The following is a 25,841-nucleotide window of genomic DNA, read 5'->3' as shown; positions in this document are numbered from 1 at the left end:
CCCTGGGAAAGACGGGGGTGGGCAGGGGGTGAGTGTGCATGTATGAGAATCTATTGAGGATGGGAGTGAAGGGAGATAAATGAAGAGTCCAAACGCAAATGTGAGCTGGCAGTGGCCAGTGAGAACTGAGGATGTGAATTATGGCCTGTCTTCACCCTCCTCTCTCCTTGGAAGAAAACCTGTGACAAGCCTAGACAGCGTATTAAAAAGCAGAGACATCACTTTGACGACAAAGGTCCGTATAGTCAAAGCTAGTTTTTCCACTGGTCATGTAGGGATGTGAGAGTTCAACCATAAAGAAGGCTGAATATTGAATAATTGATCCGTTGGAATTGTGGTGCTGGAGAAGACTCTTGAGAGTCCCTGGAACAGCAAGGAGATCAGACCAGTCAATCCTAAAGGAAATCAAGCCTGAAGATTCATTGGAAAGACTCATGCTGTAGCTGAAGCTCCAATTCTGTGGCCACCTGATGCGAAGAGCGGGCTCATTAGAGAAGACCCTGATACTGGGAAAGACTGAAGGCAGGAGAAGGGTGCGACAGAGGATGAGATGGTTGGATGGATCATCGCCTCAACGAACATGAGTTTAAGCAAACTCCGGGAGATAGTGAAAGACTTGGAAGCCTGCCGGGCTGCAGTCCACGGGGTCCCAAAGAGTCGGACACGACTGAGTGACTGAACAACTCGCCTTTTCGGGCCGGCCCCCGACACCGTTCAGGCCAGTCCCTTCCACTCCCAGGTCCCGCCCCCTCCGCTCCCCGGGCCCACCTTCCTGCCGCCAATCCAAAGTCCCGCCCACAAGCCGTAAAGCTCTCTCCCGTCGCAACGCTGAGCACAACGCGCCTGCGCAGACCCTGAAAAGCGGCCAGGGTGGCCCCGCGCTTTCCTTTTCCGGTTGCGGCGCCGCGCGGTGAGGATCTCGTCTCTACGCGTGCAGTCATGCCGTCTAAGGGCCCTCTGCAGTCGGTGCAAGTCTTCGGACGCAAGGTGAGACGGGCGCCGGATGGTAGGAACGAGGGGAGGCCCATGTCGGAGAGGCCTGTGGGAAGGCATCTGGGGTCTACTTGGGAGCCGAGGCTCAGAGCTCACGTGGCTCCGCTCTCCCCCTCGCTTTCCACAGAAGACGGCCACGGCCGTGGCGCACTGCAAACGAGGTAACGGCCTCATCAAGGTGAACGGACGACCCCTGGAGATGATCGAACCGCGCACGCTGCAATACAAGGTGCTGGGATTGAAGACGGGCGTTTGGGTTGATTGAGGGCTCTGGAGACGGAGATGTTGAAATAATTGGGTTCCTGGAGTTCGTCTATCTTGGAAAACGAAAGGTCTTGTGTCAACAGGGGACGCTTAGAGGCTGAGTAGGGAATAGAAAAATGGGATATTTGACGATGCAGCTGGTGTTGGGGGTTCAGGCGATATTATGAAAGCTTGAATTGAGAGTGGAAACGTGGATGTTGAAGATTAAACAGGTGCTTAACTGGGTTGTTTGGAAAGTCACTCATTTGGGACGAGGTGGCATGGGGGCTCCCAAAGTTTATGGGGCCTGACGACTTGCAGTAAGTTAATGGGGGACGTTTTACAGTAGTTTGCGCACTCTGAGGACAGGAATCAATGTTTTGTCCCTCAAAACATTGTGACTAAAATAAGGTTTTGAATATTGTAGGTACTCAATAAGCATTAGAAGAACAAGAACAGAAGTCGGGTTTGTAGTGCTTGGCTGTGAAAGGAGTTCCTCTCCCCTCCCCGTTTAAGCCTCAGTTTCTTTTTTTTTTTCTGAATAAAGTTTTATTGGAAGGCCTCAGTTTCTTTGGCTCAGACTGGAAAGATGTCTGAGTTTGATTTCTGCCTCTTCTAGCTGTGTTATTTGGGGCAGTAACTTCCCTTCTCTGTAAAATGGAAATAGGTTGTTCCTTGAAGGCTGTTGTGAGGGTAAATTGGATTCTCCCTGTGAGGTTGTTGGTGTGTGTGATGTGTGAGAAAGTGAAGAACTGTTTACATTGCAGGGTTAGTTAGACCTTCCTAGAACAGGTAGATGAGTATTGTGACTTATTGGCACTGACAGTTTACTCAAAGGCTTTGTGTGTGCATCCTGTATTGAGTGCTGGCAACAAAGCAGTGACCTGGATGGTTCCAGGGCCTGCCCTCCTAGAGCTTCGAATCCAGTGGGGGACACAGAGTGGACCCAATGCCAAACACTGCTCCCAGACAGTCAGAACTGGGGTAGAGGTTCCCAGAGAAGGTTTCTGACTCAAACTCGGGTGGAAGGGTCAGAGCAGGGGTGGAGGGGACTTGTGAGCTGAGGCCTAAAGTAGGTAAATCAAAGTAGGGTTATAGCATCATAATTTTTCTGGAAATCTGTGGGGTGCAAAGGGAGGGCAGAGAGCTCGGGTGGGGAGAGCACCTGACAGAGCCCAGGAATGGTTTTTTTCACCATTTGGGGCAGGCTTAGTGGCTGCAAAGGTTTTCCTTACTATTGGGCTAAGGTGCCCACATTCTAAGAATCAGGTTTAAAAAACAGGTGACCTGATGTCCAAAGAGCAACGCAGGAGGAGGACCCGCTCAGGCAGGATTCAATTTGACTTCAACAAACTCTTCTTTCTTAGAAACCTCCCTGCTCTGCTGGCTGTGTATAGGGGGCTTTGAGTAACAGCCCAGCCGTCTTCCACTAATACTTTGAGGCCAGCAGTGGCAAGAGCTACTTGTAGAGAGCTGTGGAGGAATGTTCCGTGAGGTTGTGATCTAAAATCCTGTAACGTCTCCTGTTACCCTAGCTACTGGAACCTGTTCTGCTCCTGGGCAAGGAGCGATTTGCTGGTGTGGACATCCGTGTCCGAGTGAAGGGTGGTGGTCACGTAGCCCAGATTTACGGTGAGTCCCAGACACTGGGCACATTGGTGGGTCTGAGGGCAGGGTCCCATCCCTGGGTGTTCATAAAGCTGATGTACTTTTTGTCTGTGTCTTCCTCACAGCCATCCGCCAGTCCATCTCCAAAGCCTTGGTGGCCTATTACCAGAAATGTGAGTGAGGGTGGGTCCTTCCCAGCAGGTGGGTGGGGGCGTGTGAAGGGCTACAAAGAGTGGGAGGACACTTGCTGGTGTCTAAATCTTCTCACGTCCTTTCACCCCCAGATGTGGATGAGGCTTCCAAGAAGGAGATCAAAGACATCCTCATCCAGTACGACCGGACCCTGCTGGTAGCCGATCCCCGTCGCTGCGAGTCCAAGAAGTTTGGAGGTCCTGGTGCCCGTGCCCGCTACCAGAAATCCTACCGATAAGCCCATCATGAAGACCAGGGTTTCTCTTTATAGCACCTTTATAATAAATGTTGTGGGATTTAAGGTTTTAGGAACTATGCTGTGGTCTTCTGTGGTGGGACTTTGTCTAAAAGGAATGCAAGAAACACCCCCAGAAGCCTTTCTAGAAGCTACCACTCTGATTAGGACGTGGGTAGGAGAGATGGGCGGTCTCAGTTTCTCTGAACTTCGAGTCCAGTGTGTGAACACAGCTCAGGTGGGCTTGTTTCCTGGTCATTGGTTGTGTGAGTGTCCTTGTGGGTTTTATCTCCTTCAGTCCTTTTGCTGTTTGAATGGCATTTCAGAGAAGAGCAGGGGAAATGTGTAAGATCAGTAATCTTTAATACAAAGTGAGGAGAGGTCTTTTAAGTCAGCAGCTAAGGGCCATCCATGCATGTATTGGGAAAGGAAATTTTTTAATGCCAACCTGTAGTGTAGATAGGATTGAGGTTGGGTAGGGGTCTGTAATCCCTGTTGTGGGTAGGTGCGTGATTTCCCCTGACTGGTTTCATCCTTCAGGATGTCGATGGTAATCCCCACTCCCCATGGCCTCCTTAAAGCAAGTCCCAGTTACGCTCAATGTGACTATCCTTATGGGCCTGGGAATACATAGATCTGAGGACATGTTCATCTCTTGTGTCTGCCATGTGATGATAAGAGCTGATGTAGGTGAACTCAGTTGCCGCCCCTGGGCCAGAGATGTTACAGCACTTCCGTCATGGAAGAAAGTTCTGGGGGATGGTGCTGGTATATGTATAGGGAAGTAAATTGTTGTTTGTGAATTAAGTTGCCCTCAGTTTCTTTCCGCATATTTAAAGGAAGCTAGAGAGCATCATTCGGAGAAGGCGATGGCACCCTACTCCAGTACTCTTACCTGGAAAATCCCATGGATGGAGGAGCCTGGTGGGCTGCAGTCCATGGGGTCGCTAAGAGTCTGACACGACTGAGCGACTTCACTTTCACTTTTCACTTTCATGCATTGGAGAAGGAAATGGCAACCCACTCCAGTGTTCTTGCCTGGAGAATCCCAGGGAGGGGGAGCCTGGTGGGCTGCCGTCTATGGGGTCGCACAGAGTCGGACATGACTGAAGTGATTTAGCAGCAGCAGCAGTGAGCATCATTGGGGTGGGAAGGGCATCTGTCCTTTAACAGCTTTTGCAGCCAGCGATCTGCCCCCAAGTGGGCTTCCTCACTACTTCCTGCTGAGCAAACTGTTAAGAACATCATTACACACTTGATCAAGGAGTAGTTTCACCAATTTTCTTTATAAAAGGAACTTGGGAGGGCTTCCGTGGCAGCTCTGGTAAAGAATCCACCTGCCAATGCAGGAGACACGGGTTTTGCTGCCCTGAAGATCTCACACGGGGTGGAGCAGCTACGTTGTGTGCCACAGCTATGGAACTTGTGCTCTGGAGCCCGTGCACTACAGCTAGAGAGTAGCCCTGCTCTGCAACTAGAGAAAGCCTGTGCGGCAGCGAAGACTCAGCACTGTCAAAAACCGGGAAAGGAACTTGGGATTTACTGTATGTTTGCCCTACTGATGAAACAGGAGCTACATGTGGCCGTGAAGCTGGGCTGCACTGATGAGAATGTTGTTTACGACAGGACAACCTTGTGGGATGGTACTCAGGTGTAGAAAATAGATATTACACACGGAGGTATGGTTGGTGGAGCTCCACTAGGTGCCAGGCGAAGTATTGTTGGGTTGTCTTCACACCATCTCTGTGAGGTGGGTGGCAGGCAGGCATCTTCACCGCAGCTGCTGAGAAAGTTAGTGTAGTGGCAAAATAACCACCTGACCAAGTTTTGCATTGAAGCTGGAGTTACTAATAGCCTGACTGGGTTTGACTGGCATTAACCTAAACATCCCCAGGAGGGCAGCACTGTCCCAAGGCATGCTGCAGGCAGCTGACCTTACTTTCCCTCTTTAAGCCTGTCCTAATTAGAGCTTACAAAAGGCAGGCTGTAGTAGACCAGCAAGAAAGGTATTCATGAGGAGGCGTTGGAGCTGGGGCCGTGAGGCAGAGGTAGGAGCTGGGCAGGCAGGATGGATGGGGTTTGGGGGCAGGGACCAGGAGGGGCCAAGGCAGGCCTAGTGCCCAGGGTTTTCCCACAGGGCCCAGAGACCCCCTTAGTTTGAGGCTCCTGGCTCCTTCCCAGAGGCACAGCTGGGACACATCTGGAAGTGGCGAAGGGGGCTCGCCTCCTTCCTCGCTCCAGGCCTTGGCGTAGACAGCCCCCTTCGCCCTCCCTGCTGCCGCCTCCTCAAATACCGAGAATTCCGGCGCCGCTGGGAGCCTGGGCCAGGCTGGGAACTTTCCTCAAGCTGGGAATGTGCAGCTAGGGGCGGAAGCGGGGAGGGCCAGCCTCAGTCCTGACCTTTGGGAGGCTGCAGTGGAGCAGGTCCAGGCCAAGGAGCCCGAATCAGCCTATGCCCTGGTGTATGGCATCGTACCCACTCAATAACTGAATGGAAGCCAGCAGCTAACATTTACTGAGCCAGGCCTTGTTCACTTTAGCTAATGATCAGTCCTTACTTAGGGACTTTGGAGTACCAGGCTTCAAGCCTCTTGTGGGCAAGGAGTTGTTCCCTGTTGTACCCCCAGTGGCAAGAATAGCACCTGACAGACAGTCAAGAGTGCTGACTCAGGCTTGGCTGTGTGGTTGAATCCCATCTCTGCGCCTTCCCACTCACGTGACTGGGCAAGTATCCTCTCTGCCTGAGTTTCCTCATCTCTCAACTGGGGATTACAGATCCTCACTTGCCTGTTAGGGATATTGAGGACTTGAAGGGAATGAGCTGAAATAGTGACTAACACCTGTGGTATGTAGTTTAGAACTCAGTAACAGCATTTTTTTTGCTGTTAACTGATTGTTAAAACCAGATTCTTGGGCTCCTGCCTTGGGGGTTCTGATATCATGGGTTGGGACTGGATCCTGGGGCATCTGATTTGATCACGGCCTTAGTAAGTCAGGGGGCTTCCCTCATTGCTCAGTTGGTAAAGAATCAGGCTTAAACACGTTTGGGAAGTAAGGATATGCTCACTGAATCTTTATGATGATCCTATAAAGGTGGATACTCTTGCCCTCATCATACAGATGAGGCAGCCAGGCTGGGGGCGGGGGGGGGGGGGATTCCACACTAAGTCCTGGAAAAGTTGGGGCTTCAACTCAGCCATGGTGCTGTGGTTTCTCAGAGAATTCCAGGGAAGACTGAGTGAGATCTAGAACACAAGTTAAGTGCTCAGTGAAAGAAGCTAAGATTACCAAAGAGACTACCCGTGCTGCTTATTGGGCTCACTGCTGTGAGGGGGGCAGAACGATCTCAGAATAAAAGCCTTAGTCTCACGACCTGAGTGACTTGGAGGTGGGGGTTCACTGAGGCACTGTAGAGGTTCCCCAACTAGAAAGAGGCCAGGTAAAAGGATCAATACAAGAACTGGATGGATGGGTATAAAAATTGAATACTTAGGAGGGTGGAGAGTGGTTGCCAAGAGAACTCAGGCAGATGTGGGACACTTTTCCCAGAATCCCAAACCACAATCCATTCTGGTGTTAGCATGGAACTGTCTCTGAAGTTTTGCAGTACCAAGACCCAGAAGAAACCAGGTAAGGAAGGATGGATTGAAAGAGATTAAAACGGCTGGCTGGCTGGTGGTAGAGATGGTTAAATGGCTGGCTGGCTTGATGGACTAGATGACTGAATGATGAAATGTATGAACAAATGGACAGCAGTGGGAATATGGAGGGACGAATGGATGAATAGAGCTGGCTGGAGAAGGCAGACAGGTGGGGTAATGGATGGTAGATTTATGGAGGAGTGGGTGCTAGATGGGGGGTGGGGTAGGATGATGGATGAAAAGGGTGAAGATAGCTGAATAAAGCAAGTCTATGGGTAGGATAATGGATTTGAAGACAGATGGACAGAGAGGGAGATGATGGAGAGACAGCTGGGTGGATAGAATTGGCTATGAAGATGAGACGACTGGATGATAGTGGGACACATAAACTGAATAAACTGCTAAAGGAAGAGCTTCAAGGGATTTGCTTGGGAAACCCTTTTTTTGGCGGCGGGGTCAGGGGAGACTTCTTAACTTGGCTTTCCTGGGTAGGCATTAAGTAGCTTATAAACCTGAACTCATACACCCAACTGTAATGGATCCAGTTTTCAGTAATTCTCAAAGGAATCTGAGATTCCCCAAATTTTCAGAACAACTGATTTGTGCCGTATCAGACCTTCCTATTCATTGTTGCCTTCTGACATCCCCACTGCCTCCAGAATGGGAAAAGATACATAATTCCATATTAGTTTAACAAAATATTAATGACATCCCCTTCCCCATCCCTGTTGGGTTAATCCAGGTAAGTAACAAGGGCCATTCTCCAAAGATTCCAGGTGTCTGCAAGCTGCAGCAATTTTTAGACCTGTGTTCAGTGTCTGGACTTCCGGGTGAATTCTGAGGGTCTCTGGCATCTGGTTGAAGTCTTTGCTTTTCAAGGAGCCCGACATCCTGACTCACATGTGGAAAGGGGCATCGGGGCCCCCCTGGGCTCTGCGGAGACCCACAGATTCTTGAGGGGTTGCCAAGAGAGCAGGATGGTTCAACCTGACCTGGGCCTTGGCTGGCCGTAGCCGCCCGCCACCTCCGACATGGATGTTGACTGTGGTGGCATAGCTGAGCCTCCGGGCTGGGGGTGGTGGGGGTTGGGGCTGGGGTGGCGGTGAAGGTGCCCGTGATGTGGGGGCAGAGGAGGACCAAGGGCCCCGGGAGGCTGGGGGAGCCTCTCCTCCAGGCCCCTGTCGCCGAGCCAGGCTCTGGCTGATGTACGAAGCTGCCAGGTATCTTGAAAGGGCAGCCGCATTGGGGCCCAGGAGCTTCCGAGTCGGGGGTGGGGGACTGTGGGGTGGGGTCAAGTCTGAAGACTCTGATCTGGCAGCGTGAGAGACCGAGGGGCCTCCTTGTTTGGCCAAAAGCACGGTGGTCTGGACTGGGGTGGGTAACGGGCCCTGAGTGTCCACAGGGCCTCCTTGCTCAGGCAAAGGTGCGGTGGCTGGAACCTGGTCATTCGTGAGGCCCTTCCTTTCCAACAAAGGTGTCAGTTTCTGAACCTGGAGGTCTGTGAGGCTTTGTTCCTGAAGCCAAGGTGCAGCGGCACGACCCTGGATGTCTCGGAGGCCTCCCTGCTGGGGCAAAGGCAGGAGGGCTTGGACCTGGGCGTCCGTGTCCGTGAGGCTTGCTGTCTGGGGCAAAGGTGTGGCAGCTGGAACCTGAAAATCGGGGGTTTCCTGGGGCAAGGACGGGGGGGCATCAGCTGGGTTCTGACGGTCCAAGTGGCCTCTGTGTACAGGCAAAGGTGAGGTACCCGGAACCTGAATGTCTGGGAGGTCACACTGCAAGGGCAGTGGGGTGTCAGCTGGGATCTGAGGGTCCAGGCTGCTTCTGTGTATGAGTGAAGGATCGACGGCTGGCCCACAGGCAGTAGCTGGGGACTGAACATCCCTGCAGCCTCCTGGCTTAGTTACAGGGGTGTTGGTTGGGCTCTGGCTGTCCCAGCAGCCTTCTTGCTTGGGTACAGGACTGGTAGCTGAAACCGTGACATCAGAGGAACTGCCCCGCTTGGGTGAGGCTGGGTTGGTGGGAAGCTGGACGTCCACGTGGCCTCTTTGCTCAGGAGATGAGGTGCTAGAAGGAACCTGAGTACCCACGTGGTCTCTATGCTCCTGCAAAGGAGTGGCAGCTGGCACCTGGATTTCCAGGTGGCCTCGATCTGGTGAAATTGTAATAGCTGCAGCCTGGCTGTCTGGGGGGTCTTCCTCTTCCAGCAAAGGTGTGGCGACTGGAATCTGGGTATTCCAGAGGCTTCCTTGCTCAGGCAGGGGGGTAGCAGCTGGAACCTGGAGGCTCAGATGGTCTTGCTCAGGCAAACTTGAAACATGTAGACCCTGGCTGTCCTGGCAGCCTCCCTGCTTAGTCAAGGGTGTGGCAGCTTGAACCCGGGCAGCAGGGCTGAGGGAGACAGATTCCTGGGCACAGGTCAGAGGGAAGGCCAGCTCACACACCAGCACATGTCCAAAGGCAGGCAGGGGTCCTGCATGCAAAGACAGATGGGTCAAGTTAGGACAGATCCCCCAGCTGGGGCCACCTCTGCTGACCACATACCTGGACCTCACCTGGCTCGGCCTGCTCCTGGGACAGGCCAGGTAAAAGCTGCGGCTGGGCCAGAGCCCGAGGCCTGCGGCGGGGTGCGTTGGCCGATGCCCGGGTCTCAGCCCGCTGCATGTGCTGGATCCGCTCGCTGTAAAGCCGGGCCAGCTCTCGCACTCGGGATGCTGACCTCTCCGAAGTCGGGACTCCCGCCTTCCCTCCTGCACTGCCATTGCCTCCACTCAGGTCCGAGTCTTCCAGGATCAGCAGTGGCTCAGGAAAACCCGGCCGGGCCAGCTGCCCCTGCTCCAGGGCCTGCCAGGCGCTCCGGATTTCAGAGCAAGAGCGGAACTCCAACTCATGTGAGAATCCCTGATCCCGGGTGACATCTGGGGGCTGGAATTCTGGGAATGATCCTCCTTCATCCTCCTCTCGCCCTGCCCTGCCTTCTGAGGAGGGCTCGCCCAGTTTTCCAGAAGTGCTTCCGGGGAAAAGTTCTCTCCGGGTGGCTAGAGTCTCATCCAGCTCCTGCGGGGGTCCCTGGAGCCAGGAGTCACAGGGGAGCGGGCGGGCAGCGCTGGAAAGACTAGGAATGTCGGGGACGCTAGGAATGGCTGGAAGGCAGGGCATTTCAAAAACACTGGAAATGTCAGAGAGGCTGGGGAGGCGGGGCATCTGGGGAATTTCAGAAAGGCTAGGCACTTCAGGGAGGCTGGGTCTGTCGGGGCTTTTGGAAAGGCTGGGAATGTCGGCAATTTCAGCCGCACTGGAACCCTCGAGCCCCTCCAGGACGTGGAGTGGGGAAGGCTCCCGTTCATCCATGTCCAGTTCTTCTTCCTCCTCCTCTTCTGAAGAGTCTCGGCTGGGCAGGCCTTGGAATGTGAGGGTGTCACTGTCGCCTGGCACTTGGGAGTCTCCGGGGAACTTGGGAACATCATGGGGTGGCTGTAGGGGGCCCTGAGGAAGCCAAAAGGTGTCAGGGTGGGTTGGCCCCCTGAATCCCAGGCTACGCCCACCCAGGCCTGGAGCCCCAAGGACATTGGGAGGGGACGCCTGGCTCACCCCCGGATCCCGGAGGCCTCTTTGGTTCAGGAGCTCCAGGATTTCTTCAGTGATTGAGGGCCCAGAAGGGTCCAGCGTGGGGGGTCCTGTGTCCTCCAGGTCCTCAGGGGGTCCAGAAGTGGGACTTGGTGGCTGAGGCTCCAGGGGCGGGTAGAGCTCCCCCGCACTGCCGGTGTGCTGTGAGGAAGGCAAGGAAGGAGGGCGGGAGTCTGGGGGCCCCAATCCCCTCCCTCAGAGGACAGGGCCTCATCACCTTCTTCTTCAGACCGGGGACGTGGGAACTCAAGTTCCCTCCCCCAACAGACCCAGGAGTACGGGTTGTGGAATGTTTCTCACCTTGAGTCTAGGCTTAGCTGGGGAGGAAGAGATGAGAAAGAGGAAAGAGTGAGATGGAGGAACAAGTGTTATTCCTTGTTACTGATGAGTGGCCCCATCATCCCTCCTTCACGGCGCCCGCGAGGCCCAGGGAACAGACACGGGCGCACCAGGCTGGGCTGGGCAGTCACTCACCGCTGTGTGGCAACATGACGTAAAGGTCCTTTAGAGGCTCTAAGGGGAAGACACAGTGATGTCAGGGCCCACTCCCCCACCGGACACCAAGTTCACTCTTAGGGGAGGGCACTCACCAGACTGTCTGCGGCCGCGACGGGTAGTGGTGGGTCCTGGTGATGGAGCTGTGGGGAGAGGTAGATTGGAACCCCGTTAGGACCCCCACTCCAGGTTCCTGGGGGAGGGATGAGGGGGAACCTCAGGGTTCCATCTCCTTTACCTGTGTTCCGTCGTCCAGGAGTGAAACTTCTAGCATCTCGCGGGCAGGGAGACCCAAGTGGGGGTGTAAGGGGCTCTGGGATAGGCTTGCTTTTAGGAGCACCTACAGGAAGAGATTTGGAGCTAATATTCTACTTTTTCTTTGAAGCGATTCCTCTACTGTCACATCCTCCCAACCCGAGGTCCCGACTCACAGTGCAGGCTGTTTTCAAGGAGGACTTGTTTTGCCTGAAAAAGATAAGCATGAGGGTTGAGGGGGCTGGGCCCTGAAAACCCCAGGCTCCGTCTGATTAAAGGGTGCTGCTACCTGTCAGGTGCCTTACATGACTGATACTGACGAATCCTCCCCACAGCCCTATTAAGTTGGTGCTATTATTCCTCCACGTGAGGAGCTGAAGCCAGAGAGGTTAAGTTACTTGCCCAGAATCACATGGCAGGGATGTTGTGGAGCTAGGACTGAAAGCCAGGTAACCCAATTTTGTAACTATCATGCTGTAAGACAGCGCCCCCACCCCCGTCCCTGGCACTCAGGGTCTTTCAATGCTATTGAGTTGGGGGGCCTTCCCAAGTGGCACAGTGGTAAAAGAATCCTCCTGCCCATGCAGGAGATGCAAAGAGACGCAGGTTCAACCTCTGGGTTGGGAAGATCCCTTAGAGATGGCAGCCCACTCCAGTCTTCCTGATTGGGAAATCCCACGGACAGAGGAGCCTGGTGGGCTGTAGTTCAGGGTGGTCACAAAGACTTGGACATGACTGAGCGTGCACGCATGGGTCCCCAGCACCCTGAGGACCCCCTAGTGGTGGTAGGAGCTGTACCTTGGCAGGGATGGAGGCGGGGTGGTTCTCAAAGAAGAGGCGCTGGAGACAGTGAATCCACAGCCTCTTCTCTTCTTGGTTCCTGGCCTGGGGGTGGGGTGAGGTGGGGGTGGAATTGGGAGCCAGTTGTGAGGTCTAGGGACTTGGGGGGTGGGAAATCCCCGCCTGCCCAGCCCCACCCTACCCTCACCTGGAGCAGGTGCCTGTGCTTGGGAATGGTCAGATCGGACACCTTGAACCCTAGAGGGTCTCGAGGGTTCTCGCTCACACTCAGGTTGCAGCACTGGGTGAGGGGCAGAGAGAGGCCTCAGACTCATCCATGTACCCCTCAAGTGTATCTGAGCCCCCTCCTCCTAAAAGATGTCCCCTTTCCAGCTTCCCTGGTGGCTCAGTGGTAAAGAATCTGCAGGCCAGTGCAGGAGACCTGGGTTTGATCCCTAATCAGGGAAGATCCCACATGCCACGGAATAGCCCCTGCACCACAACTATTAAGCCTGCGCTCTAGAGCCTGCAAGCCGCAACCACTGAGTTCACATACCACAACTCCTGAAGCCCCTGCGCCCCAGAGCCTGTACTCCACAACAAGAGAAGCCACTGTGCCTTGACTGGGCAAAAGCTCTCATAGTAATCAAGACCTAGCGCACCCATAAATAAATAAAAGATGTCCCCTTCCCACCCCGTCAACCCTCTCCACCAGGCTGGGCTCAGCTCTCCCTCACCAGCCCTCCCACTCTCATCTGGGTCAAGAAGACGTGACTGCAGAGTAGTGTAGATGCCTGCCTGGTGGGCAGATCCAGGTCCTCCCCTTCTAGGTCCATATCACCTCTGCATAGCTCTGACCCTGCTTGCCTCTCCTTATTAAACCCTACCTCGCTCCTCGACTCAAGGAAACGTTGTCCTTTTAAGCGAGTTGCCCACTCATGTATACCCTGCCCCTAGCCACGCCTTTGGCTCTACAGCTCTGTATAGAATACACCTGGCAGGCAACATCCGGCCCCGCCCCCATCCCTGAACTCACGAAGATGTGGCCCTTGTAGGTGTATTCCGGTCCCCGGCGCTTGGCCACGAGCAGCATCCGTGAGAACAGAAAGAGCAGCCGTTCACCCCCTCGGAGTCGGGGGCCGCTCCCTCCACCACCTCGGAATGCGCCCTCCAGCACTAGCTCCCCAAAAGCGCTGAGGTCCGGACCGGTCCAGCCGCCCAGGCGCCGTTGCACCTCCTGCCAGGACCCCAGGAACACACCGGCGGGCAGTGCACGCAAATCAAGACAGGGTGGTTAGCAAGCAGACCATGAGGTCCCAGTCCACCCCAAGGCTCTGACCGACCCCCGACCGGAGGCCCTCAGGTCCACCCTGCCCCCCCGGCCCACGGCGGGTCCCAGCCCTCTCCCAGGGTCACCTGGAGGCGAGCAGCATGCTCCTGCTTGCGTTTCATGTCATTGATGTACCAGGCGACCGCTGTCATGGACACAATAGCCTCCTCCACCATCTCGCGGCCCCCAGCATCCGGGCCCTCTGCCCAGTGCTTGCCCAGCTCCTGGAGGGCAGGCGCCCAGGGAGAGGAAGACAAACAGAGGAAGGGAGAGACGAACAGAGACAGAGAGAGAGAGAGAGAGGCAGGGGCAGAGATGGAGAGCCAGAGACCGAGAGAGACAAGCAAGCAAAGACAGGAAGTGAAGTCAGCGGGTGCCAGCCCCCACTGCTAACAAGACACTGCCCCAGAGCTGGCCCAGTTTCTAGGGACCAGAGGCCTCCCTGGTCCTCGCTGGCCCAGCTTTCCCAGGGTCCGCACTCCAGATGCACCACCAGGTGGCCAATGGACAGGACCTCGCCCCTCCCCAGGCAGCCCCCCGGGGGCCCACAGCTGACCTGCAGCAGCAGATGGTACTTGAGGATGCGCTGGACAGGCTTCAACAGGAAGCTCTGCAGGGGCAGCGAGTGATGGAGCTGGGCCTGGCGCTCTTGCAGCCACATGGCTGCTGGCGGGGACAGTGACAGCTCCCGGAGTAGGGCCAGGGAGCTGGGGACACAGCACAGGTCAGGGGGATGGGCAGCTACAGCGGGCCAGGCTGGGAGGAGTCAGGGAGTGACCAGGGTTTGGGAACGCTCAGGGGCTGGTTGAGGTTAGGGAGAAGGCGGACATGGTTGCAGTCTGGCAGTGTTGGGACTTGACTGGGTTGGGGTAGGGGGTGCTCGGCTAGCGCACATCAACTTGTGGGGCACAGCCTGGGCCCAACAGGGTGCTTCTCAGTCCTCACCTCGGGTAGTTCATGCAGTACAATGTGTAGATGTCGAAATCCTCGCTCTGTGGGCAACAAGGGAATCAGGGAGACATCAGTGCCCAACTCCTCATGATCCCTCCCTCCAAGCCTAGCCCAGGCCTGCTCCCCTCCCACCCTAACCCCCTTACCCAGGCCCCAGCCTCACCCTCTGCACAAAGCACTCAGCGATGCCCCCGGCGCTGCTGCTGCCCTCCAGGTCTTCCAGGAGCTCACTGGGGAGGGGCAGAGAGAAAGGGTGAAGGACCACCCTGCCCCCACACACCCACCCCGCGAGGACACCAGAAGGCTGGGCCTTGGTGGGCTGCCAGGATGGGATGTCACGTCCACATGAAGGGTCCTCTGATCACGATGTGGGAGGTAGCAACCTGCTCAGACGCTGTCCTTGGGCAGCATCATGTTCCTCAGCCTGAGATCTTGTCACAGGCAGCATGAGCCTTGGGGATCTCATGGGGCACAGCCCGGGAGAGGGGTGTCAGGACCCTTAGAGCTTCGATAACCTTAACATCCTATTGTGACCCTGAAAACTTGTTATGACTCACAAACCTCCCACAAGAACTTTATGTGTAATTAGGGAATTCCCTGGTGGTCCAGTGGTTAGACTAAGTGCCTTCATTGCTGGGTCCAGGTTCGGTCCCTGGTTGGAGAACTAAGATCCCAAAATGCAAGCGGTGAGGCCAAAAAAAAAGTGTAATTAAGGGTCATCAGAGGATGAGACGGCTGGATGGCATCACCGACTCAGTGGACATGAGTCTGAGCACGCTCCGGGAGATGGTGAAGCACAGGAAAGCCTGCTGTGCTGCAGTTCACCGGGTCGCGAAGAGTCGGACACGATGGAGCGACTGAACAACAACAAGTATCAGTAAGACACGTAGGTGTCACGCTCTCCTGGAACTCTAGCACCCTCCGCACTCGGGGGCCAACCATCCTGGTTTGTCTGGACTGCGGGGTTTCCCAGGATGAGTCACACAAATGCTCACACTGTCATGACCCTCAGCCTGCACAGGAGTCTTTGATTCACTGTGCTCCATGATCTGACATGGCGCTAGCCCCATCTCATTGCCTGGATCCATCCTGATATTTGGACCTCATCTGGGTCCTCATTCCCCATCGTGATCCCTGCCCAATATCATAAGACCCCATGTTCCAGTCTGGACAGGGCACTGTTGGGCGCCAAGGTTTGGGTTAGAACACAGCCTCTCTTCCTGAGCTCCCTAGCCCACCCCCCTGACCACCCCACCCATCCCTGACCTGCTGAACTCGTAGATGTCCTCGATGTTGGCAAATAGCGTGCCCACCTGCTCCGCACTCAGCCCCAGAACCCCGCCATCCAGCAGAGGGCCCAGGTAGTCCTGTGGGAATGACTGGGGTTATGGGGGTGGAAGGGCTGGCCCAGGTCCCCACGGCACTGGGATGCCTACCCGCCTCACCTCCACGATGCTTCGGAGGTCCCGGACGTAGGCCCGCTCTGTCTCCACAATCTCACGGGCCACACGCTCCAGCCTCGAGGGTTTCGAAGAACCCGAGGTCCCCACGGGTGACAGATGCAGGCGGATGGGGGGCCCTGGAAGGGGCTCTGGCCTCGAGGCTGAGCAGGCTGGGGTGGGGCCCGGAGCCGGGTCCCCCTCAGAGCCCACAGTGCTCAAGGACGTGGAGCTCCCAGAACCTCGTGGGGAGGTCATGGCGGGGGTGGCAGGGGCTGCTGGGGTTGTGGAACAAGCCATCAGGGGGGCTCCTCAACTGAGTAAGTGCACTCAGCCCCCACACTCACCCACCCCTGATCAACATCTCTCTAACCAGCTCCCCTCTCTAACCAGCCCTGTCCTCTCCAGGCAGGGTCCTCTCTGAACTGCTGGCCCCCATTCCTTGAATCCACCTCCATGTGTCATCCTGGGAGAACTTTATTATTTAGCCTGACTCTTTTACTCTCACGAGGATAATCCCATTCCTGCCCTCAGGGTAAAGTCCAAACTCCTGAGATCCAAAGGGCCCTCTGCAAGGTGGCCATTAGAGACCTTTCCAGCGTGTACTTTTCCCAAGACACACCACTTCTTACCCTTTGGGCTCCAGGCACACTCAGCTTCTCTGGGTTACTCAAATAAGCAGCCTCTTCTCACCTCTCTGCCCCTGCGCAGAATACGCTTCCTGCCCTCTCTCAATTCACCCCACCTAATCTTTCAATTCTCAGTTTAGATATCCCCCTCCTCCAGGAAGCCTCCCTTGATCTCCCAGACAGGGGTCCCACTGCCCTCTGAGCTCTCCCCATCCCAGCCAGCCCTGACCACTGTGTGCTGGGCTTCCCTCAGGGCCTCAGGATGAGTCCCTCTCCCTACCGGACCTGGAGCTCTGTGCAGGAGGGCCAAGGTTGTCGTGGTCAGCCTGTGTTGCCTGCACTGGGTCAGCCTGGGAGGCTGTAGGGTCTTGAATGAAAGAATGAATGCCCAGCAGGCTCCACCCCTCCCTCACCCGCTCACCTGTCCGAGTGTCACACACAGCCGCACAGTCACACACTTCACCTCTGTGGCCGAGGCTAGGGCTGGGTTTGGACAGGCCCAGTCCACGGGCTCCCTCGGGCATGGCTGAGTGGCTCAGCGGCTTCTGCAGAAAGACCCCCTTCTGGGATACCAGGACCCCATAGACTTTCCGGTCTCCACACCGCCCCCACCCCCGTGAGAGTTAGGAGGATGGTCTGAATCCAGGGAGGGGGCCCTGGGAGTAACTAATGGGGGAGACAGTCGCAAAGTGATAGAAAGAGGGGAGCAAGGAGAGAGAACACAGAAAAAAAACGGGAAGGGTGAAACAAAGAAGAGTGAAGCGAACAAGAGTCGCCCAAGCTGTGAGTCTGGTCTGTCTGGGGCCGGAGGCTCAGGGATCCTGGGAACGTTTGGGCTCCGGTTGGAGCCGAGGGCGAGGGGCAGGGCTGGGAAAAAGCCGTGGGCGGGAGGCCGCGGGGTCCCAGGGGAGGGCGGAGGAGGCTGGGGGACCGGATGCCAGGGTCCTGCAGACGGCTTCCTCCCCCACGGAGGGCTGCGAGTCGGGGCGCTGGCCCTGAGTCCTCGACCCCTTTCAGTCAAGTCCCTCCGAGATCCGCTCACTGTCCCCACAGCCGCAGCGCCTCCCCACAGCCCTCTAGCCCCCAACTCCCCGCCGACGCCTCCGCTCGCCCCCCGCCGGCACGCCCCCTCATTGTTCAGCGGCTGCGGCGCCGCCCCCTCCCCCAGCCCTTCGGGGCCCCTCGCCTCCCCCCTCACCTCCCCGGGAGTCTCCAGCCCCGAACCGAGGCAGCCCGGTTCCTATTTGACCCTAGCACGGTCCCCGGGGAGGCGCAGAGCCGGCACTCTCGGGTCTCTGCAAGTCAGGGGTGTGAACTTCGGGCTCTCCGGCTCCGGGAACCAGAATCCGGGGTCTCTCGGAAAACCGGGAGCAGTGGTCCAGATTTCTTTCGTCCTCTAAACGGAAGATGCTGGGAGCCTCGACGCTCGAGTCTCAGATAGGGGTGCTGGGAACCCAAATTCCTGAGTCTTCTAGACGGGGTCGTGGGGTGGGGGGAGGGCTGGATTCCTGAGTTCCCTAACTCTAAGAGCAGGGGTTAAACTACTTCCAGACAGGAGCGCAGAGAGTCCCAAATTCCAGGGTCCTCTTTTAGTGGGCGCTTCAGCCCCCAACGGGCTGGATGAGGCTCTAGGAGTCCGTATCCCAAGTTCCTCCAGTCCCGGGAGTTTTGGGCTCAGCTTTCTGGGAAAAACTCTGGAGGGAATCTCCGGTCTGAGATCCTAAGTTCTTCGAAACCGGTTGCAGGAAGCTCGGCCTCCAGGGTCGCGCGGGGCTGCTGTCCCGGACTCCTGGCTCCTCCTCCAGGAGGGGGCGCTGGGCACCTGGATATCTGGGGTCCTCTAGCCTGCCTGGACGCTGGGGCCTGGGCTTCGGGGTCTCTCAGGACGCGGTGCAGAATTTCGGACGGCTGGAGTCTGCAACTGTAGACCCCTCAGGCTTCGGGATGGCTGGCACCGGGAACTGGCGGCGGCGGCGGCGCCACATCTGTGGCTGGAGAGTCCGGTCCCAGCGGTGGGGCGGGGGGCGGTCGCCTGGGGCTTCCCCTCCCCCCCCGCCCGGGCTCATATCCTGTTCCCGCCCGCAGGGGGGAGGGGCCGCCTTCCGGCCGGCCAGCCCGCAAAGGGTTAAGACCCCTCCTCCCTGGATTCTGAATATTGATGAGAAGGCGGTCCCGGACAGGCTACACCCCCACATACCAAAAGCCTCGCAGACTTTTCCCTTTTACAGCAAGAGCCTTCCAGGCGTGAGAAGCCGGAACTGGTAACGCACTTTCTCCTATCGGCCAATCCAAAGATTCCTATTTGTATATGCAAAGTAGAGGCGGGGCTAGCCTCCAAGGTCACGTGGTCAGGAATGACTGAAGGACTCCGCGGCGCAGGGGTGCGGCCGAAGCTCCAGTGGCGCAATCGGTTAGCGCGCGGTACTTATATGGCAGTGCGAGCGGAGCGATGCCGAGGTTGTGAGTTCGATCCTCACCTGGAGCAGTTTTTGATTTTTCTCTTACCGATTTATAAATTTATTCTTATTAATCAACCTAAACATTTATGTCACTTAAAAGAATAAACATTTCGATCGTCGGAATTTTTAGGCTGGAAAGAATCCTGGGACTCTGGTGAAAGATAGTTGGGGAGTGTTTTCTATTGTGGGGATGTGCAGTTTTCCTCTTCGTCACCAGGGGGTGGTGTTGCCTCTTTGATGTCTGGGAATTTGGGTCTAAATCTCAGTTTAAGAATTTTGTAGATGTGTCAGGCAGTGTCAGTTCTCGGCAAACTATGTAAGTGACACTGTCTCTTTGTCCATCTTTTTCTATCTTGGATTTTCTTCTTCCAGTTTTATCGCGATATATATAATTGCTGTTAGTTCAAGGTGAACAAAATAATTTTAGATACATGTAAATTGTGAAATAATTACAATGTTTAATTAACATCAATTACCTCAGTTACTATCGTGTGTGTGTGTGTGTTGGAGTTCTCTCTCCTCGTTTCTGAATCGATTATTTTTTTCAATAAATTCTGAAGCTTGTGACCACTATGTGACTGGTTCCTGTTTGGGGTTTAGATGTGAGTGATACAGCAGTGACCAAGACAAAGTCCCTGCCTCTGAGGATTTGACACTCGAATGTGAAGGGTTGGGGGGGGGGCGGCTGATTGCTATAAACCTAAGATCTAAGTAATTTTATATGTTAGGTGGTGATAATAAACATCATGGAAAAAGTAGAGCAAGGTAGGGAGGAAGGGGGTTGCAATAATAGTAGTCAGGGACCATCTCTGAGAAAACATTTGAGCAGAGACCTGAAGAAGGGGAGCAAGCTGTTGGGATACTTCAGGGAGTACAACAGAAACAGCCAGTGCAAAGGCCCTGTGGCTGAGGTGTACCGGCAAAAGCCATAATGACTAGAGCAGGAGTGACCAAAGATGAGAGCCAGGCTGTGTAGGCGATTAGGACTTAGGACTTTGGCATTACTGTGTTCTGACTGAGGTGTCATGATAGTTTCCCTTTGGTTGTTTAGCGGGGGAGTGGGGAAGAGACTGAAGCTACGGGCAGGTGGGGCCAGAGAGGAGTCAGGAGGGTGGGCTGTAACATCTCTTAAGAAAGTGAATCAGACAGGGTTGCTGTTGATTTGGATTGTGGCTCTGAGGGAAAAAAAGTCAAGAGGACCGGCTCTCTGCACTGGTAACTCGTGGCAGGTGCTGTTTTCTCAAACAAGGGTTTATTAGTTTATTTCCAAGGGGCAGAGTATCTGGTTTTTTGCAAAGGGAAGAACTCTTTGTGTTACTTCTTGTTCTTCTAGTGTCTGTATATATCTGCGTAGCTTGCGCTTCCTCTCCAACATTTCTAGGTTTCTGTCTCTCTCTTTCCCCAGCCCTTTCCCAAAACGGAGCGCGGGGATGGGAGGGCTTCGTGGGAGAGGAGATCAAAGGTTAGGGCCCACCAGTGGGCTACGGGAGAGGGCCAAGGCGTGAGAGGTCAAGGAGGCATGAGGATGGGAGGGGAAGAGACGAGCACTCTAGCAGGGAATGGGGTGCGGCAGAAATGGGGTGAGGAGGGAGGTGGAACCAAGGGGAAGAAGAGTGTGGGCAGGGAGAGAGGAGTGGAGAGGAAAGGAAAGGGAGCGAGAAGAGGAAGGGAACTGGAAAGGAAGAGAACAGGGGACAGAGGACGGAGGATGGGGGCAAGAAGGAAAGGAAAGTTAAAAGAGGAAGGGGCGACGAGTGCTGGGGGGAGGGGAAGAACTGGAGAGGGTGGGGAAGTAGGGGAGGGGAAGAGTGGCGCTGGAGGGCCTGGCGAGGAGGAACTGAAAGGAGGGAGGAGGGGGGAGGTGGGGAGAGGAGAGGGAAGACGGGGTAGAGGAAAACCAGGGGTAAGCAGAGAAACAGGGGTCGAAGCGGGAGGAGGCCGCGACGGAAGGGGGCGGGGCGCAGGCGCTGACGCTGGGCAGCTTCCGGGCTCGGAGCGCCGGGCTCCTCCGCCCCAGGGTGGTTCCCGCCGCCTCTTGCCTTGTATGGTCCGAGGACGCGGCCCTCCCGGGAGCCCCGCCCCGACCGAAACCCACCCTCCGGGGCCTCGCGATCGCCGACTCCCACCCCGCCTGGGGCGAGAGACCGCGAGTTTCCACGGCTCAGAAAAGTCGAGATTCCGCAATCCCGAGCCTCCCGAATCCCGACAGCCAAGATTTTGGTATTCGAGATTCAAGGGGCCCGGAAAGCCAGTCTGCAGTTGTGCGATTCTTCAAACGTTCTAGTGTTAGGTCTCCAGAAGACCAAGTCTGAGATTCCCCAATGTTGAGATTCTAGAATCCTGAGGCTTTCAAGATGCCTCCCCCAAGATTCCGAAAACCTGCGTATCCCCACACTCTCCGGACCCCAGGACGCCCCGGCTTCCGAGACGACCCCTCCCCCACCCGCCGCGCCGGCCGCCTGCCTTCGCCCGCCCTGGGCTCGCGCCCCAGCACATTCCGTCCTCCCCACTCCGCCCCGCCCTCCTCCCTCGGCCCCGTGGGGACGGAAACATCTCGTCCCCGCCCGCGCCCTGCCGAGAGCTGGGTCGAGGAGTCGTGCAGGACAGGAGTTTCAGCGCCCCCCACGCCCCGGGAACTGGCTCTCCCGGCTCCTCTCGGGTGATCTCACCTGGCCCCGCCCTCTCAGGTGAACGGCTGGGCCCGGTGACGTCATTTCCTGCCAGGTAAGTGCCGCCAGCGCCTGGGCTCTGGGTAGGTTTGGAGGAGCTACCCGAGGCTGATTCCAGTTTCTAAAAAAGGCCACACCGTCCACCCCTCCCATCTTACTGCCTCAAGACCGCACAACAGCCGGGATTCCAATTTACACACAGATTTCTTTTATTTAAAAATTCCAGAAAACCACAAAAATAAATTTTTAACAATATATATTACTTAATATATTATAGTGTATACTTATAACAATAATTATTCCATCGTTTCCAATATTACAAAAAGAGGAAGAAAAATACAAGGGAAGCAGACGACCCAATATATATAAATACTATAAAATCTATTAGAATAAATAAAGTCGTCATAAATAAAGGGCCCAAAGGCGGGGGTGGGAGAGCCGGGCGTTGGCAATGGCTTTGGCTACTTGCTTTTGGAGGGAAGTTTGAGCACCAGGATTCCCTTTCAGGTGAGGCTCCAATCACCAGACACTGGAGCCTTAGGATCTAGGAAGAACTGGAAGGGGGCATTGGGGGCTTATTATTCACAGCATTGGGCAGGGGTGAAGTTGAAGAGGCTTATTACCTCCCTCAAACTTGCTACATTTTTTTAAAAGACCCCATAAAACACTCCTTCCCAAACAGCCTGCACGCTGAGGACCTGCCCCAGCGCGGGGGTCAGGGGAGTGAGTTAATGCACTTTGGAAGGTGGGGAGAACTACATGATTACGAGTCCCTCAGTTCCCTACAGCCCCGGGACCCCTTGTGGAACCCACGCACAAGAGAAATGGCCCCCTTTAAGATCCAGCTGATCTGTACTAGGCAGGCACTTGTCACTCCGAAACGGAGATACGATTGAAGATGGGAAGTCGCCGAGGGGCGGCAGGTGGCTGAGGTGGCCCAAAAACCCCAGCCTCAAAGACAGGAGAGTCGGATCCCCCCAGGCTGCTGCCGCTGCTGGCATATTCGTCGGGATCAGATCCCAGGGAGTGTGCAGAAGGGCTCCGAGCTAGGCCACCCACAGGCCCCCAGACGCTGTTGGGGGTGGCCCTTCGGCAGGAAGGGCAACAGGCTGGGGTGGGGTCCCTTCGGGACACAGGTGTCCCAGGGGCAGCAGAGAAAGCAGAGGGTGAAAGTGGAAGGTCCCCGGGTGGCGGTGGTGGGGAGCTGGAGGGCGAGAAGGACCATGAGGGCACGGAAGGGCCTGCTAAGCCTGCTGGTGGTGGCGAGGTTCGGCGGCCCGAGGGCAGCCCTGAGAAACTGATGCTCTGGCGCAGCACATGGGGATGGCCGGGGGCAGCCAGGTCCTCGCTGGGGTTGTGGATGAAGTGGCAGCGCGAACCGTAGGGGCAGCGACCCTGGAGGTAGAACTTGTGGCAGAGCTCCGTCTTATACTTGGGGTGGCGACTGGGCTGGCGCAGCTCACCCAGGCCATGGGCAAACTGGCACTTGGCCCCATAGCGGCAGCGCCCGCTTTCTGAGAAGGTCCGACATAGTTCAGTCTTGTAGCGGGATGAGGTGGTGGGAGTCGCGGTAGGCGAGGTGGGTGAGGGCGACAGCTCCGAGCTGGGTCGAGGAGCCAGGGGCGCAAAGCCTGGGGGTGGGGGCACCCAGCCGCAGCTGCGACCCTCCACCAGGCTGGTGGAGCGGCCAGGCAGGCGGGCAGCGGCCTCAGGCAGGCTGGAGTCGGATGAGCTGAGGCTCCAGGGTCCCGAGGAAGCCCAGCTGGTGCTGGACTCAGTCTCTCCGAGGTCGGATGGCAGTTCAGGGCTCAGCGACAGGAGGCTCTGTGGAAACAACGATCGGTTAAGACACCGAAAATACAGGGTGACGCCCCGCCCCAGCTGCAGGGCAACCAAGGGCTTGCCAGTCCGGTTTGTGGGCTCCCGGCCCCAGCCCCACCCGCCCTAAGGGAAAAAAAAAAAAAATCGGGTTCCGGATCTCAAGGATCCCGATTTGGAGGTTTATTCGCGATTTAAGCTCATACCGAGGGACCCACTAATCTCGGCTCCCCCGGCTGGATCAGAGGGGCCCTAAAGTCAGGACAGACTGCTGTTCTCCAATTTTTTAAGCCTCTGGGCCTCTCGGGATCTGACCCCGCTCATCGGTTTCTCCAATTTCACAAGTGGAACAGCGGGCAAAATTAAGCCAGGAGTCCGGATCTCTTCGGGTTTAGAGTTCCAAGATCCTCTGGGGCAGGGAGCGAAGAGACAGAAGTCAGCTCCCGCTCACCCTGAGACTCCAGCCCCAGAAACGCCTCCGCGCAAAACCGCGCCCTCAGCAACTACTCGGGTAATCCAGGTGTGGGGGCCATTTCCGCCTCCAGACAGCCCCGGTCTGAGAAAAGTTCTCCAGCTTTCCATCTCCGAGGGCCACCCTACTCGTGTTGGGGCCGAGATCAGAAAGTCACAGGCTCCATTTTCATCCCCAGAGGATCACACCGATCTGATCCGGGAGGCAGGAACCCCGGGCCGGTGTGAAGCGCTAAGGAGTTCCAGTTTGAGAAGGGAAACCGGTGCGGGGAGGGCGGGTCCGGGGCAGGAATTTGTTTGCGGCCCTAGAAAGCCCTGGTTTGAGAAGGGAGTCAGGTGTTGCGGACGTCGGGGTGCCGATCAGTTGGGGGGCTCACCTTGTAGATGGCGGCGAGATCCATGGCGGCGCAGATGGCCGAAGGATGTAGAGCCGACGGAAAGTGGGAGCGCTGAAGTCACGCTGCGGTGGAGTGGAAGAGCCGCCACTTTTATTCGACCAGAGGGGAGGCGGGGCCAAGGGGAGTTGGCCCCGGGAGGGCGGGGCGAGGAGGGGCGCTTCCCGGACGCGCGCCCCCAGCGCAGCACGGCCGGCCCGGGTTCGGAGCCCTTCCGCCTGGATCCCGGCCCGAATTCGCCTGAGCGGGGCCCGCGGGCGGTCGCGACCCCGCGGGGAGTGCGTGAGGTGGGGGGTGGGGGTGTCGGCCCAGTTTTCAAGGCTGGAGACTGAGGCGCAGAGAAGGGAACAGGGACGGAGGTGGGGGCAGGGCTCCCGGGGGAATTGACAAGGGCAGAGGCGGAGAGGGCGTGCGCGCGCGACACTGATCGACAGGGGCGGGGAGAGGCGAACCGAGAGCAAGAGAGAAATGGAGGGACGCAAAGAGAAAAACATGGGGACCCACACACACACGGCGGGGGGGAGCTACGCACACAGGGAGACATGCACAGAGGGGGGGAGACAGGGTGAGGAGAGGAGGGGAGGTGGGAAGGCAGAGCTTGAAAAGAGACGTAGACAGTCCCCAAAGAGACAAATTCAGAGCGAGAAGCGGGAGGGAGGGAGAGTCGTACAAAGAGAGAAGGGGCGAAAACTGGAAGAAACAAACATCCATAGACAGAAATCCGCAGGAGCAAAACAGTGAGAGAAGAGCCTCCCCAATCCTGGACGGTCTTGCTCCCGAACTGCCCAGATCCTGAGACCTGGACCGCCCTCTTTGCTCCCACTCACGAGGATTGGGGGTGAGGTGGGGTCCCACACACCTGGTGAGGTTGGAAAGGGGCCTCATTTCCCAAATACAGGACCGCTGTGTCCTCTCACCCTCACACAAATAATGGCGCTTCTGATGGCTTCCTCTGGGCTAGGCACAATTGCAGAAAGTGTCTTACATACATTAACCCAAGGAGGTATTATGCCCATTTTAAACACCGGGAAACCCAGGCATGAAGAGGCCAAGTTATTCTGTTAGTGAATGGCATTAGCTTAATACCAGGGCCTTAAATCATATTAAAGGGAGTTTGCACTCAAGAAAACTCAAGATTGGAAAGGGGGAGATCTTTTATTATGATGGAGGGTTTCTTTGCTGGAAAGCTGTCTCAAATGGAAGAAATGGATCATCCCCAACTGATGGTCGGATGGGACTCTCATAAAGGGATGTGCCTTGAAAGAACTCTGCGTTTGCAGAAATCACTCCCCTCATTGACAAGTCTTTTATTGTAAAGGAGTTGCCCTGAGTGATGCTCTCTTAAGATATGGTAAAAGCACTAATTTTTAAAGGGGGTCTCCAGAGCTGGCTGCCCTGACTGAAAATACGGTGGTAGAAATAAATCATTGCCACGGAGTGCAGTTATTATGGTGGAAAGTTCATTCTTGCAGGTTGTGACTGCGGACTGCGGGCTTGTATTGAGGTGGGGAGATTCTGCTAGGCACGCTGATCTGCTCGTCCGACAGAGCACGGGGGAATCCCTGGTGCGGCGCTTTCTCGGGCCGAGGGGCCTTCCCGGCCGGTCCCGTGAGC

General features: G+C 56.2%; 3 protein-coding genes and 1 non-coding gene across 6 annotated transcripts; 2 read left to right on the top strand and 2 right to left on the bottom strand.

Moving 5' to 3' along the window:
• RPS16 (ribosomal protein S16) lies at positions 820-3,348 on the top strand. The gene is made up of 5 exons (XM_018062391.1): positions 820-987; positions 1,121-1,222; positions 2,772-2,868; positions 2,970-3,017; positions 3,129-3,348. The coding sequence occupies exons 1-5, from the start codon at positions 940-942 to the stop codon at positions 3,272-3,274; spliced, it is 441 nt and encodes a 146-aa protein (XP_017917880.1). The 5' UTR covers positions 820-939; the 3' UTR covers positions 3,275-3,348.
• Positions 7,598-18,668, bottom strand: PLEKHG2 (pleckstrin homology and RhoGEF domain containing G2). 3 transcript variants are annotated; one of them, XM_018062390.1, is made up of 19 exons: positions 17,614-18,668; positions 16,837-16,960; positions 15,793-16,064; positions 15,614-15,714; positions 14,511-14,577; positions 14,342-14,388; positions 13,953-14,103; positions 13,483-13,620; positions 13,103-13,303; positions 12,275-12,367; positions 12,085-12,171; positions 11,463-11,496; positions 11,270-11,371; positions 11,127-11,174; positions 11,011-11,049; positions 10,837-10,853; positions 10,501-10,677; positions 9,465-10,395; positions 7,598-9,382 (listed from the first exon to the last, which is right to left on the bottom strand). In XM_018062390.1, exons 2-19 carry the CDS (start codon positions 16,937-16,939, stop codon positions 7,809-7,811), a joined length of 4,182 nt encoding a protein of 1,393 aa, XP_017917879.1. In that variant the 5' UTR covers positions 16,940-16,960; positions 17,614-18,668; the 3' UTR covers positions 7,598-7,808. The 3 variants fall into 3 exon arrangements, with proteins under 3 accessions (XP_017917879.1, XP_005692456.2, XP_013826555.2); XM_005692399.3 differs by lacking the exon at positions 17,614-18,668 and having other exon boundaries at positions 16,837-17,514; XM_013971101.2 differs by lacking the exon at positions 17,614-18,668 and having other exon boundaries at positions 15,793-16,061; positions 16,837-17,514.
• TRNAI-UAU lies at positions 18,808-18,900 on the top strand. Its single transcript is given in 2 exon segments — positions 18,808-18,845; positions 18,865-18,900. It is a non-coding gene; the product is annotated as a tRNA-Ile (tRNA).
• Positions 21,729-24,336, bottom strand: ZFP36 (ZFP36 ring finger protein). The gene is made up of 2 exons (XM_005692398.3): positions 24,210-24,336; positions 21,729-23,367 (listed from the first exon to the last, which is right to left on the bottom strand). Exons 1-2 carry the CDS (start codon positions 24,231-24,233, stop codon positions 22,414-22,416), a joined length of 978 nt encoding a protein of 325 aa, XP_005692455.1. The 5' UTR covers positions 24,234-24,336; the 3' UTR covers positions 21,729-22,413.

The sequence above is a fragment of the Capra hircus genome, chromosome 18, assembly GCF_001704415.2.
Source record: "Capra hircus breed San Clemente chromosome 18, ASM170441v1, whole genome shotgun sequence".
Taxonomy (NCBI): domain Eukaryota; kingdom Metazoa; phylum Chordata; class Mammalia; order Artiodactyla; family Bovidae; genus Capra; species Capra hircus.
The sequence above is the reverse complement of the archived record's forward strand: the minus strand, read 5'-3'. Positions and strand labels throughout refer to the sequence as shown.

Coding starts and splice junctions, on each gene's coding strand:
- PLEKHG2 (XM_018062390.1), bottom strand. CDS start 16,939: ATGCCCGAGGGAGCCCGTGGACTGGGCCTGTCCAAACCCAGCCCTAGC. Junction 13,621..13,952: donor AGTACCATCTGCTGCTGCAG/GTCAGCTGTGGG, acceptor CCTGCCCTCCAG/GAGCTGGGCAAGCACTGGGC. Junction 11,050..11,126: donor TCGCGGCCGCAGACAGTCTG/GTGAGTGCCCTC, acceptor TCTTCCCCTTAG/AGCCTCTAAAGGACCTTTAC.
- ZFP36 (XM_005692398.3), bottom strand. CDS start 24,233: ATGGATCTCGCCGCCATCTACAAG. Junction 23,368..24,209: donor ATCTCGCCGCCATCTACAAG/GTGAGCCCCCCA, acceptor TTGTTTCCACAG/AGCCTCCTGTCGCTGAGCCC.
- RPS16 (XM_018062391.1), top strand. CDS start 940: ATGCCGTCTAAGGGCCCTCTGCAGTCGGTGCAAGTCTTCGGACGCAAG. Junction 2,869..2,969: donor TCACGTAGCCCAGATTTACG/GTGAGTCCCAGA, acceptor TCTTCCTCACAG/CCATCCGCCAGTCCATCTCC. Junction 3,018..3,128: donor GGTGGCCTATTACCAGAAAT/GTGAGTGAGGGT, acceptor TTTCACCCCCAG/ATGTGGATGAGGCTTCCAAG.